The sequence below is a fragment of the Platichthys flesus genome, chromosome 14 (genome assembly GCF_949316205.1).
Source record: "Platichthys flesus chromosome 14, fPlaFle2.1, whole genome shotgun sequence".
In the NCBI taxonomy this organism is placed as follows: domain Eukaryota; kingdom Metazoa; phylum Chordata; class Actinopteri; order Pleuronectiformes; family Pleuronectidae; genus Platichthys; species Platichthys flesus.
In genome coordinates, this window is record NC_084958.1 from 20381555 (window position 1) to 20395916 (window position 14362).

At 45.5% G+C, this 14362-nt stretch overlaps 1 protein-coding gene across 1 annotated transcript; it reads right to left on the minus strand.

Moving 5' to 3' along the window:
- Positions 1-132: 132 nt before the first annotated feature.
- On the minus strand, positions 133-12527 carry twsg1a (twisted gastrulation BMP signaling modulator 1a). Its single transcript, XM_062403873.1, has 5 exons — positions 11837-12527; positions 10834-10998; positions 4992-5091; positions 1264-1524; positions 133-631 (listed from the first exon to the last, which is right to left on the minus strand). The coding sequence occupies exons 2-5, from the start codon at positions 10963-10965 to the stop codon at positions 450-452; spliced, it is 675 nt and encodes a 224-aa protein (XP_062259857.1). The 5' UTR covers positions 10966-10998; positions 11837-12527; the 3' UTR covers positions 133-449.
- Positions 12528-14362: the final 1835 nt, after the last annotated feature.

Sequence of the window (14362 nt, forward strand, 5' to 3'; positions counted from 1 at the left end):
GCAGAGGACAGGGGACAGGCATTTAGTGTTCCGACTCCTTCTGCAACTTCTCACACATTTTCTTCTCAAACCCAAAAACATGGAAAGAGGAAAACATTTGGAATCAGACTCTTCTCTCTGAGACTGAAACCGTCCACGTCACCAAACTTTTTCTTTATTTGGCATGAGACAGGGATTTAGCAGACCGTGATTGTAAAAATACATTATTCATATACACCTCTAGTAAAAAAACACTATTGAAAACGTATCTAAAAATATACAGTGAAATATAACAGCAGAATAAAAACAATTTGCAGGGGTGAGGAGGAAGAGGGGGGGGGGGGTGTTTGGAGGGGGGGTATTTTACAAGATAACTGAGGAATGCTAACACACACGATAGTCGTAGTTCCCTCTTGCCCTCAGTCCTCTGGCATCACCCAGACATTTGGTACCGATGTGTGAGCCGCACTTCAGAAGAGACAGTTCATGCACTTCACCGCCTTGCTGCCGTAGTCCACGCACTCGGGCCCGATGCACTGGCAGCAGGCGTTGTGAAACCAGCGGTACTTGGATCCTCCCATTGACTCACAGTAAACTTTACACTGACGGATGGACACGCAGTCGTCGAAGTAGACCACGGTGCACATGTTCTCTGAAAAACGAGAAAAGAGGGGGGAACAGACGTTAGTCACAAATCCAGTAAAGTGCGGTTTAAGAAAACAAGCACCGTCTTTAGATTAATTACCTCCAACCCTCAACGTGCCTACTTTTACTTCAGGGGTGAAAAGAATTTGCCGCAAATAAGTGCGACCATGTGTTTTGATGGGTTTAATGAGTTAACTGCGTGGCTCTGCTGGAACGCTCCCATTAAGAGTGGGTCTTTATAGCAAATAGCACTGGTTTAAAGAGAAAGGAGAGGCAACGCCAGAAACGGCCACAAATGAAAATAGAAAAATGCCAGAAGAACAACACATTCGACCCAGTTGTGTTTCCATTCTTCTGGCTGCACCACGATGAAAACCGGATCCAACCCGAACTGGTCTCAGCTCAAGACTTTTCCAGTCTGCTTCAGTTCTGGGGTCGGGACTGATTTTATTACCATGGTGAGAGGAGGAGATGCCAGAGCTCCAAACCAAAGTGAGGCAGCACATTATCAAACAGCAATTTTTCTTAATCCAGCTCCGTCAGAAGTACCGGATGTTTTCTCCAAACTGACTGAAACCAACAATTACACCGGATCCCTGTTGAATTATCTGTGGTTTAAAAAATAATTCCTGCGATTACCTTGAGTGTCGTAGCTGGCGTGGATGCTGTTGCCGGGCACGGACACGTTCTGGGGCTGGGTGTCCAGCGACTCCAGGAAGGACACCAGGTTCTCGTGGTGGGACAGCTCCTCGGCCACGGGGAAGGACACGACCATCATGTTGACCGGCGCGTCGCCTTCGGTGAGGGCGCGGAACAGCGAGGGGATCGGGCGGTGCAGCTCCTCCACGGTGCTCTTTGACGTGGCCGGAGAGTCGCTGTAGTTCTTGGGGTTACACATCCCTGACACGCAGAGAGAGAGAGAGAGAGAGGGAGAGAGAGAGAGAGAGAGAGAGAGAGGAAGACAGCGTTACAAAAACGATTCTCTCAATCACAAACAGTCTTTCAAATGGTTTCAGATTTGAAATACAATGGTGAACAAACTGGTTTTTGGAGTCATTTAAACATTTGAACAGCTGCGTCTATTTCCAGAGTGTTTTTCCAAATAAACAGCCCGGAGTGATTTACTAAATTACTGTTTATCTCCGCAGCCCTGACTACCGACTCCAAACCAAATTCCATTGCGTCAGGTTCGAGTCTGAGGCCCCGGTTAAAATCTCCACACAGACACAACCCCAAAATATCTAAAAATAAAACACATTTCATTTATTCATACTGCTCCCAGTAAATGTTATTGTTCTAATGTAAGTTGTGTTTCCTTCTCTACAAAGCCAGGAATGCAAATATTATTGTGGACATTTTAATTTAAAGAATATATTTTTATTTTGTTCAATAAAAGTTGTTATATCAGCAAAATAAAATCCAGATACCGATGCATCTTGTTTATATTGTCAGATTTTTATTGCCCAATTAGTCTAATTTTAAAACCCTAACAAGTGTATTATGGGTGTTATAAGTTTAGTTCAATTTGTATTTATTAACCCCCCCCCCCCCCACACACACACACACTATTAACCATAGACTTTCTATTAGCTCCAGTCCTGACTTGCACTTCCTGTAGATCAGTGGACTGACCCTCGAAGCACAAAGTCAAAAGCAGGACGTTCATTTGCTAAACAAAACTTCTCCGCTGACGAGGGCAGTTCAGTGAAACCACAACACTGTGCCGAGTGTCTTGACTCCATTAGGGTCTTTTTAACACTTCATTTAATTTCCGTACACAGTAGTAATGACATGACCAAGTCCCCACATCCTCCGATACGATCTCTCAAACCCGTTAAATGAGTCCAAGTGAATTATGGCTAATGGATAAATCATTTAATGAGCAGCGGCGTTTGACAGAGGCATTGGATTACAGAGCCGAGCTAAAAGCAGAGCCAGAGCAGCTGTTTTAGATAAAGCATACACATGGGTCCTCCCCTCTGTGTCCTCCCTACCTCCTCCACCCTTCCTCCACAATACAAACTCTCCTCTCCTCCGCTGGACGGCCCTGCCCACTCGCGGATACACACTTCAAAGCGGCCAGCGCTTGGCACGGATAACATGCTTCGAGTGGAAACTTACTTAAAGTGGTCATAAGGTTAGCGCTGGAAGTAAGACATAGACAGAAGAGAAATGCGAACACACGCTCTGGAGCGGCAGATTGTCTGCAGTGTGTTGTAAGTGTCCGGGAGGAGAAAACTCCACCGCTGCAACATCTGCAGAGCAGGAGCTCGGTGTCAGATGCTTGTATTTGTGTTCCACATGAAAGAGATTTAATAAAGACTCCTTGTCAGCACAAACAGTCATATCTGTCAGTCAGTGCGGATCTGAGAGCCGGCTGGTGTGCAGAGGAGCTGGATGTGGTTCCATCCCCCCCACTCAGAGGCCCTGCTGTTAACATCTGTCTCAGGTGATCTGGAAACACTTCGACAGGTATGAAGACGCATTGAGGTCCCATCACTCAAACATACAGAGGTGGTCTGCAAGAGGCCAAGATCTCCTCAGTGTGAACACAAATGTCTCCTTGTGCACTTTAAAGACCTTCTTCTCATCTGACTGGCTCACTCAGACACCCAGAGACCTTCTACACTTCTAATAAAGTGATAATATCATCACTGACCACATTTCAATTCATCCGTCATGGTCAGACTGGTTAAAAACCACAGACTCTGGTCTGTGTGAAAGCGGGAAAAGTGAGATCTGATCACAAGTCGTCACCAGAGACGCGTTCTAATGCCGGTTGTTTGCAAACCAGACAAGACGACAACTCCTGAAACACCAAACAACCCAAAGAGACACAAAACGACAACAGAGATATACATAGCAACAAAAAAGGGGACACAAGCAACCGCAGAGACATAAATATGAAACACAAAACAAGACATCAAGCAACCGCACCCAATGAAAGCAACACATCATTTAACAACTGACATAATAACAAGTATTTGTAGTGGACTGTAAAAGAAATAAAAATGACCACACGCAAAGACAAACAAAACCACCGCAGAGACACAAACTGAGACAGAGTTTGACTCACGAAACAAGACATCAAGGAACTGCAACAAATGACACACAACTCATAACACAAAGAGTAGTGGAATGTAAACTGACGACATGCAAAGCGACCACAATGAAACACGAAGCAACCACAAAGAGCCACAAAGTGTGACAGGCAATGACACCAAATGAGTAATAAATATACAAAGAGCTGCAGAACGGGCAGCAAACAACACACAACTAAAACCACACTGACACACAAAATGTGACAGAAAAAGATGGGAAATGGCTGCAAAAACACACACAACAACCACAGAGACGCAACACAACCAGAACGAGACACCAGGACTGAAAACGACTGACTCCGCTACAGACAGTGAAATAAAGATAGTCTCCACCAACCAGTCAAGATGAAGTTTATATCCATGTTTGTCCAGACTTGTAGCTATATCCCAGTGACTTCAGACCAGTTCATTCTAATGGTTTCATCTTTTTTTTTTTTTTTTTTTTAAGATTATTTTTTTGTTTATTGATAGTTTTTTAGAGACAGAGTTGAAATGGGGCAGAGAGGGGAGAGACATGCAGAGAACGACCGCGGGCTGGAATCGAACCCGGGTCCGCTGCTGGCCGAGGCCCATGGGGGGGACGCCCTACCAACTGAGCTAAGGGCGCCCCTAATGGTTTCATCTTTGAGTCCAACTTCACGTGAGGAAATGATGCCTCTTGGTGTTTCCATATTTCACAGAGGGATTAAACTGTTTGGATGTGGACCCCCCCGCTGCAGCTCGGTACCAGGTTGAAAGTGAAAGTTCATTTTGGCAGGTTGACCCCCCCCCCCCCTTCCCCCCCCCCACAGCTCCTTCACCCCCTGATCCTGAGAGCGACCTCGACACTTCCTGTCCACATGTGCCTGTGTGCTCCTCCATCGGGTCAATCCTCCTTTAATTTCCTGAGCTCTGCTTCCCGCTGACACTCCTCAGAGACACGTTGCCGCTCTGCACTCGCTCACCTCACACTCGACTCGTATCAGAGCGGCAGCCCCCCCCCCCCCCCCCCGAACCGACAGGCTCCTCAACCGACAAGTGCATCGACACCACCGTCTCTCAGGCTTTTTTCACGGGAGACAGATAACTGCGGGTTTCTACTTTTATTTAGTTTGATATCACAGTTGTTTTCAAGCTATGATCCATGCAGCAGCTTCTGCAAAGTGGCAGCAGCTCAAACCCTTAGGAGAGCAACATGGTGATAGTGATGTTTGGTTTTTAAGACTCCAACCTGCTGCACGGTCGAGCTGTGGAACACGTTCATGACAAATCGGTCGGTGCACTCACCCACGCAGTCGCAGCACTCCTCCCAAAGGTTCCCCAGACACAGCATGCACTCCTTACAGCAGGAGCAGTTCCCGTCGGTCGGACGACACTGGCACAGCTCCTGCAGGAAAACACAAATCACTTCTGTTAACACAATAATGTGGATAAAACTGTGTGATAGCAGGTGTTGGGGTGAATAGAAACAAGTTAACTTCCTCACATTTTAAATATACATTCACATTTAATTACCCTTCATCAGGGAAGTTCAGTTTGCTCCAGTGTCCTTTTAGGATTACGGGAAAAAAATACATAAAACTTGGTGAAAGGATTGGACATGGGTCAAGAAAGAAACTACATTTCATCCTGGATATTCTTCATCACTTTATTTACCTTTGTGACTTTGGGTGTTTCTGATATAAAGAATTTGTGGGTTTTGATTTTAAAGTCAGCCATGTTAAGGATATCATTGTGTGCAACCTGGTGGGATATCCAAATGAATATCGAGAGGTGCGCTCTTTACCGGGTGCTTTTCTATTTAAATTCATAATTTTAATAAAACGAGAACTCCTCATCTTGCATTACTACAAAAATAATACTTTCATAATAAAAGACGTGGGTCCGCAGCAGTAGCAGCACCACGGATCCCACAGTAGCACGGACACACAATGTGTGGACCGACTGTACTAACAGCAGCCGTTACAACATCAACACAAAGAGCAACAGCAGGTTTTCCTCAGGTACACTAACTATTACACACACACAAGCCGTCACAGGACACACACTGCACGAGGCTCTGATGGTATTTCAACAAGCATGTCATCGTCTCCACAGAACACTGTGATAACACTTAAAAAAAAAAACACACAGCAGCAGACCCCCACTGCTCCTCGAGTCACAGCAGGTTCGCACACGTTAACATTCAAATGATTTCCTTTACACTGTGATCGAGGCCGAGCGGTTCTGAGTGAATGAATCGAATTCTTTGTCAAATTAAAAACAAATCATCATGAGATGCAAGAATAGAGTCTTTCAGATTTGAACGCTGGTTGTTTAAAAAGACAGTTTTTTAAAAAAGGACAATATTCAAATACCAAGTAAATAGTGTTTATCGGACTCATTCAGTTCAGCCATGGCTGGAGTAACATCCTGAGGGGCCCTGGGCAAAAACCTCTGGTTGGGGCCCCACTGCCCCAAACTGGTACCCTCGAGCTGAGATCACTAGTTTCCTCATTACTCATCTGACAGATAAGTTGTTGGGAATAACTGGAATAATTGACTAATTGGTTCAATCATCAACGTTCAATAGTAGCCGCCTCCTAAATACTTTTAGTTTTTGGGTTGTTTGACTGTTGGTCAGACAAAGCATGAAGAAAACTTGGACTTCAGGGAATAAGTTTCAAGGGACACATGACACCAAACTACATCGTTTCAATCTTTAAACATGTCTTTTATCAAAACTATAAAAAAAAGGGCACACACATAAATAATGGTGACATAATAAAGTTTAAGAGCGAACCCTCACCAATCCCAATAAATCCAAATTGCCAAACACACACACACAAACACACACCCTTGGGAAAACAATGAAAAACAATTCTCTGTTGCAGAAGGAAAGTGATATTTATTAAAAGAGCTTCTGCAAACATCCCAAAACCTCTTCTGCAGAACAGGACGACAAACCGTGGAGGTGGGATTGAACAGTGGGTGAGACTGCCGGAGGAGTCCCCCCCCCCCTCCCCCCCTGTACAGGGAGCACATTCCTCCAAGTCAAGGTCACCGTGATTGGGAAGGCGGCGGGGGGGAGAAACAGGAGGGAGGGAGGGAAAAGAAAACACCTGGAGAACAGAACATGGCTGCCCCCCCACCTCCTGCTCCATTTCTCCCTTGTTTTTTCCCTCCTGTCTTTCTTTACTCTCCACCCCCCCCCCCCTTCTCTCTCTCTAGCTCTTCCCTTTTCCTTTCTGTCCTTTTGATTCCTCCCCCACACTCACTCACTTCTCTTTTATATCTCTGCAGAAGTCACCTCCTCCACATTAACAGCCTCACGATGATAAAAGACTCTCCAGTGACTCACCGGTGAGGGATTGCAGAACCACACACAGCTCAGTTAATCACCAGCCTCTCCAGCCCCAAACCCCTGATCAACATCGGATCCCGGGAGTAATTACGACTCTCAGAGGTGGTATTATATATATATATATATAAAAAAAAAAAATAAAAAAAAAAACTGAACTGAACGGCTGCCAACAGGAAAAGAGAAAACACGCATCTCTCGCCTTTCACAAAAGAGAAAAATGCTTCTTCTTTTTTTAAAACCTCTCATGGAAACATTTTTGTCGAGCTTCTGCCTCGTTTCATTTCACCTCGGAGCTCGGCCATCGGAATGTACGTCAAGCCCGAGTGACCCGAGTTGATTCCAGTTGCACAGAAACAATGTTTACGTTGGCCAGCCAGCCATTGTTAGCAACACCAGTTCATTATAACGCATCAGGCAGCATTTCACATAGAGAATTTGGACAGAACCATGTGTACGACACATTTACTGAAAGATGTGTTACTTTGGCAGCCATCTTGGATTAGAGAGGTTCCTCCAACTTCCCATTCAGTCTGTTATTCTGAGATCCAAAGTTTAAGGCACTGAAAAATCACCTTCTGAGTTTTTATGACATGTTTCATGTTTGGAAGGGGGAGGGTGAGGTGAGGGGGTGTTCAGCTGCAACATGCACCTTAACCACCAGAGGTCACTATATCCCACACACTGAGCCTTTAATGCGTTTGGGCTGTAGACGTGTTCATTGGTTAAAAGAAGCCTTTTTAAATATGTAGCTGTGGACATTTTGGTAATAACTTTGATATATAACTGAGTAAACCAGCTGCAGTCTAATCCACAGCTGCAGCGTTTCCTCACTGAGATGAATGAGGTCGACTCGGCCACTTGAACGACTCCTATCAGGCGTCTCTGGCTACAAAGAGGAAACCACTGTGATCAGTCAACTCTGAGTGCGAGTGAGACAAAACCACTCCGGAGGGGAAAGTGAACATTTGCAGCCGCGTCAGGCCGAGCTGCTGCTGCTGCTGCTCTCACTTTGAAAGCCGCTGCCCCACCCTGCTCCACAGCCCCGGCCTGCACAGTCTCAGAGCTGTCCCGCGGATCTCTGCACACTTCACGGCCTCCCCACACACACACACACCTCCTCCTGACCTTAGCCTCCATTCCCTCCTCCTCCCTCGTTCTCCCACCCTCTGGGGTTTTGGGGGAATTCAGACAAATGACTTGAGATGGCAGCAGAGCGTGAAGGCGAGCGGCGGACAGCAGATCCCACTAAGTTTCTCCTTCAGAGCACACGCACCATCGCCCCCGGCCCCTGACAGCCGGCGAGTCGGTGTCGACGGGGTCGCGGAAGCTGCAGAGCTCGGTGTCCTGAGCAATGATTCATCAGGCGAAATAAGCCACCTGGAAGTAAAGGAGGAAGAAGCGGAGCCACAGATGCTCTGTTGATAACAGGATGTTTGATTTTCTTTTAACAGAAATTGAAGCCAGAGGGAGCAGATGTTTGTCGTTTGGTCGCAACCAGTTTGTGCCAAGGAAGAAAATATAGACTGTGATCGTTTACTATAGAATCCACTTTGAAAATTGACTCCGGAGAAGAAACTAGATTTTCAGTCAAAATTTAAATTTAAGCATTTTTCTTAAATTCTCTAGAATCAGAAAGTTAAATTTGCTCTTCTGTTTGTATTGATCAATTTATTAAAACATCGGTTGGATAATACTCGACAGATGAGTTTCTCTTGAAGGTAAATATGCAGTTTAGAAAATGTCAGATTCAGTTCAGACTGGACAGAAACATGGATTCGTCTTTTTCCTCCTTTGATTGTTCACAATGAACCAAACTAAGCTGCAACAGAGTCTGACGTCAAATCCCACGACGGCGCCGGAGAATCAGAGGCGTGACATGAAACATCTGCAGCCGACACATCACACCGACCCTTTACACAGATGTTCATCCAGCTCCATGACAACATCTGCTGCCGTCTTCAAGCCAGAACCACGATGACTCCCAACATAATGGAGACGTCACTTTCCAAGCCTTGAACACGAGACTTGCAGTGTTAATACTGTGGCGCTGTGCTGAAGAGCCGGGCCTGGGATTACATGGTAAAACATTCCAGGGGCCAAACATTGATTCTGTTGACCAGAGGCCCCTCAACCGATTTACCTTGGACAATAAAATTAGGATCTGCAGCTCATCGTTTATTCAATTGTTTAGGCTGCTGTTACTTATTCTTCTTGTGTGTTTAAAATATCCGAAAAAAGTGAATTCCATTTGACGTCATTTCTCATCTCGGCACCAAAAGTCTTGATTCTCACTCGGAGCTCAACTTCCTGTTCCAAAACCCGGAGATTCTTCAAAAGCTTGTCAACCTCACACTGTACCTGCAAATCAGTGAGTGAGGTCAAACAGGTGAAATGGCCACTGCGGTTAAATACAGTACTTTAAAAAGGATGTTAATGGCAGAGGCAGGACCACTAAACACACACACACTAATACACACACACACACACACACTAACACACACACACTCAAATTTAAGTTGACAGGTGGTGGAAAAACCGACCAACGCCCTTTCTTCATCTTTTCCTCAAAATAACCAAAGTGTTAATGAAGATGTGTTGACTTTTTGTGTGTTTGTGTGTGTGTGTGTGTGTGTGTGTGTGTGTGGGGGGGGGGGGGGGGGTAGCACTCCACGTCCCATCATCCACTGGTTTTCAGATGCGAGGGTAAAATGTGACAGAGGGGGAGCGATGAACAAAAGTATGGAAATATAAGTACGACTTGCTGACGTGGATCTAAAATCAGAACCTCACTGAGAAAATTCACCCACAATCCTTTGCTCCGACCTTCGTCAGTGACGGAACAGAACAGGTGAGTATAAAACAGGATGAATTCACCTCCCTCCTCCTCCTCCTCCTCCTCCAAGACAAACCTTCCTTCCAAACTTTGCTCAGCTTATCGAAGGAATGTATCTTGCATTCTTCGCCACAGATTCCATCTTTGTTCTCGGCTCCAAACGTCCATCTGATCTCAGGCACATTTTAATTTCAGTTTTGGCTACTGCAGATCATTTGTTTTTTTTTCTTCTATAGGAGGTATTTGTACAGAACGGGCACAGACACACACCGAACCAAGTACGGACAGCTGAGACATTTTCCTTTTCCTCTGGTTGACTCACTCTCAAGCTGCCGTGTGCTCTCAGGCCGTCCTCAGCAGTTTCATGCTGATTTTAAAAAGTTCAGAAATAACACGATTTTCATGGCGCTGCTTCTGTTCTTTGCTTGAACTCCGACTTCAGCTGTAAACACCATTTCATTCGTTTTCCTGTCAGGAGGAATAACAGTGCGTGTTTACACAAAACAGCTGCAGCGCTGCTGGACCGAGGGCCCGAACTTGGACGTGTCCACGCAGAAGTTTCCTGTTTTCAATCTACAGAGGAGAACATCGCACCCGTGGGCGACGTTCAGACCTCAGAGGTTTGACACCTGCTGACGCTGAGCAGCCGGTATGGGGTCAAGCCAGAGTAGTCAAAGAAATCACAGAATCACAGATTTCCATACACTATATTCCAAATTGATGGATTCAAAATGATATCTTTTGGTACTGTGGGTTAGAAAAGGGAAGGAAAAGGCTAGTTTAGCTTTGTTTGGGCCGATTCTTTTGAATTAAAGCCAGAAAAACAGGGAATCTGCCTCAGTATGACAGTGAAGGGTCGTTGTGGTGCATTTGTTGTTTAAATCCAACAATCAGCTTCCGTCTTTCTCAGAGAAACAAGTTTTCAAAGCGTTAACCCCCCCCGGGCCCCTTACCTGTATGAGGCACTTGCTGACGTCGCTGGCACAGAGGGCTTTGTTGCAGCCCGAGCTCACAGACAGTCCCGCCAGGAGGAAGAGGAGAGCTGTGGCGGCGGCGGTGGGGAGGATCAGCTGACCGGGCCTCATCCTGACGGCTCACCAGCACGACACTGGAAACACCTACATCCACAACAACAACAACAACACAAGAGCACAGGACCTCAGAGAGCGGGGTCAACCAATACTAGAAACGTTCAGAGCTTTGGAATAACACCAGACTTCGAATGGGGAGGATACAGAGTGAACCAGGGAATCAAACCACAGCAGAACGTAGAGGGAAACGTCCAAAAGTCACATGGTCGATATCAAAACGAGGAAATAATCTGCTTTTCTTTATCTTCATCTGCTTTTTAGCTCACATTCCCTTCTTTTTTTTTAAACAAACCAGGCAGGATAATGTGCAGAGTCAGTGTGACGTCTGAAACCTGCAGTTGGTGCCAGGGCTCTGCAGCTACAGGCTACAACAGGAGAGAGGAGCTGCACACACAGGATCAGAATCACAGCTTTGTCCTGCAGACACATCTCCAGCTTTCATGTGCAAATGTCAGATCTGTAGAAGGCCTGAGTCATATTTCATTCAAGGGCCAGGACTTGAGACAACACGCAGACACACAAACGCACACACTCTCTCTCTCTCTCTCACACACACACATCTGGCAACATCAGCCTCCTTCACCTACATATTCAAACGCATCGCATTAACCCCAGCACCGTTTGATCTGTGCGGCTTTGATCCGTGTCTCGTGACGCCGGAGACAACATGTGAGGAACCTTCTCTCCCTCGTTGCTTCACCTTCTTTCTCTTGTCTGTCTCTCTCTCTCTTTTTAAGTTTTTTTTTTTCACCGCTAACTCCAACACACACACACACTAAAAACTTCTGCTCCACTCGAGCTCAGCCGCAGAAACATCGAGTGCGCAAAGAACCAACCGCGACGCAACGCGGAGGAGCAAACTTACCACAAGCGGCTGTTAACAAGTTCACGACTTGTCCTTTTATCCGAGGGGGCTGTGCGGTAGTCTCCTCTTTGAACTCCTCCAGGATGGTGTGTGTGTCTGTGTGTGTGAGTGTGTCTGTGCTGCCGCCGCCGCTCCACTGTCCACTGCGTCCACAGGGCGTCAGTCTCTCCGCAGCACAAAGCGACAGGCAGTCGGGCGCCTTAAAGGCACACACTCCATTTTCCCTCCGCCGTGTGAGGAGGACGGAGACCGGGCCTCGGGTCACACCGCACCGGCCGAGCGTGTGCAGGGGAACCGGCACGGAAGGATCTGCGTTATCAAACCGTGACTATCACCGAGGGCTTTGATCTACAGCCGCTTCCCTCCCCGCGGAGTCCCGTGCGTAAAAGTCTTGTGCGTAAAAAGTCGTTTATTCCTCTGTAGCCGCGCTCGTCGGTTGCCGGACCATGCGGGATGTGTTGGGCTGCTTTTACACCAGCAAGACCCCCACCCCACGCACACAGACACACACACAAACACACACACACCTCCACTCTCTCTATTAAACAGCCCTTTGTCTCCAGCCTCATCAGCGGCCTCCTGAGTGCGCTCGTTAGGTGAGAAAGGGGCGATTCGGAAGCGGCGGGGCAGAGCAGGCGTCCCGCTGAGACGTGTCCCCCCCACCCAGACACACACACACACACACACACACACACACGTACATACAACCCCCTCGTCCCCAGCGAGGACACACAATCGCCCCGACGAGCCATTCAAACTCCACAGGTGTTTGTTTTCACTGGAGCAGCATCAAAGCCACAGCAGGCCTCCACTTCCAGCCCGAGCGGCGGGAGAGGACGCACCTTCAGGCGGGGAGGACACATTTCAATCCGATCCAGGATCCAGGAGGAAGGATTCAGTTCAACCAACTCACATTAAATACGTTCAGTCAAATGAGTTAAACAAGTTGATTCTTGAGTTGGAACAAACTTTGATTCCATTCATTCTTAATTGTTGTGTTGAAAGAGAAGTTTTGGATCATGAATGATGGTTTGTTCGAAATGTTTGAAGGTTATAAAGAGTTTGAGCTGAACTCTAATTAAACTGTTTTTAAAAGTTTTTACATGCAGGCAATAGAGGGAGAATTTGAGGAGGATTTGTGTTTTATCTTTTCGGGAAATACTCTGTTCTCAGTTTATTAGGGACACCCATCCAAAACTAACGGAGTCTTAATAAAATGCAGTAATTCTTCGTCATGCTAGTTAAGTTTACTTGTTGTTGAAACTGTTTTAGATACTTATATATTTAACTGTCAGATGAGATGAGAGAATCCTTTATTAGTGCCACAAGTGGGAAATTTGCAATATTACAGCAGGGAGTAATAATAAGTAACTTATGTGTAAGGAAAAAATAAACAATATGAATGGAATAAAAACTAGTAAATACAGAGTAAAACCAGGTATATTTATTCATTACACCCAGAGTAAATACAGGATAAGTAATTATTGTAGATTTGTATTATTCTGATGGATGAAATCATAACGTTTGTATTTGGTGCTGAAAATGATCCGTGCCTGAGATAAAAACACACAACCAGTGTTTTAATATTTATGAACCTTAATTTGAAAACATTTTGACAAATTTCGATGTTCAGATACTTATCCATCACACAGTTTCAACAGAAAGTCTCCTGATCGGTTTAGAGTCCACGAGAGCCAGAGTCCAGAAGAACCATCTTCATAGACAAGAAGGAGGAGCCTGGTCCCACAGAGGCCTGAGCTCGACCCCATGGAGCTGGTCTGGGATCAGATAAATGTACTGAGGAGAAAGTGCACAGAAGGATTTAGATTGTAAGAAGTTCAGTGTCACTATTTCGGTTAGATGTAAGATGTGTACTAATATAATTTACCTTAGTAGAAGTAGCAGTGACCCCCCCCCCCCATTATTAATATATTACAAGTCATATTCCTGCTTTTAAATGTTTTACTTGAATTTCACAAATATTAGCTGCAAAAAGTACTTCAAGTATGAAAAGTACTTGTGTGGTTGCAATGCAAAATACTGTTTATGAGAGTTGTACATGTCACATTGATCTAAAAAGTAAAAACACTATGAAATATAAGTAGTGGAGTAAATGTATGTACTAAACACACAAGTAGCATTACTTCAAGATAGCTTCATCCCAATTTATTTAAATAAAAGACTTTGTTTAATATGGTCCTATTTGTCAGTATAATAAACATGTGTAATGTTTATCTGATCCCAGCCCAGCTCCATGGGGTCGAGCTCAGGCCTCTGTGGGACCAGGCTCCTTGTTCTTGTCACTGATGAACCTGCTCCACTCAAGTTACTGACCTGGTTGTACAGCGACATCTGCTGGCTGAGGATAGTACTGCTAAAATCCTTGAGCAGCTGCTACGTTATGAAAGTTTTATTAAACATAATTGCATCTGTTTAAAATAAGTGAGGAAGCTGTTCTGTTTTCTCAGAGCTCATCAGAAATCTTTTATCTTTTTATGATGAGAAATTATAAGTAACATCTCAATG

Coding starts and splice junctions, on each gene's coding strand:
- twsg1a (XM_062403873.1), bottom strand. CDS start 10,965: ATGAGGCCCGGTCAGCTGATCCTCCCCACCGCCGCCGCCACAGCTCTC. Junction 1,525..4,991: donor GGAGTGCTGCGACTGCGTGG/GTGAGTGCACCG, acceptor TCTGCGTGTCAG/GGATGTGTAACCCCAAGAAC. Junction 632..1,263: donor CGCCAGCTACGACACTCAAG/GTAATCGCAGGA, acceptor CTCGTTTTTCAG/AGAACATGTGCACCGTGGTC.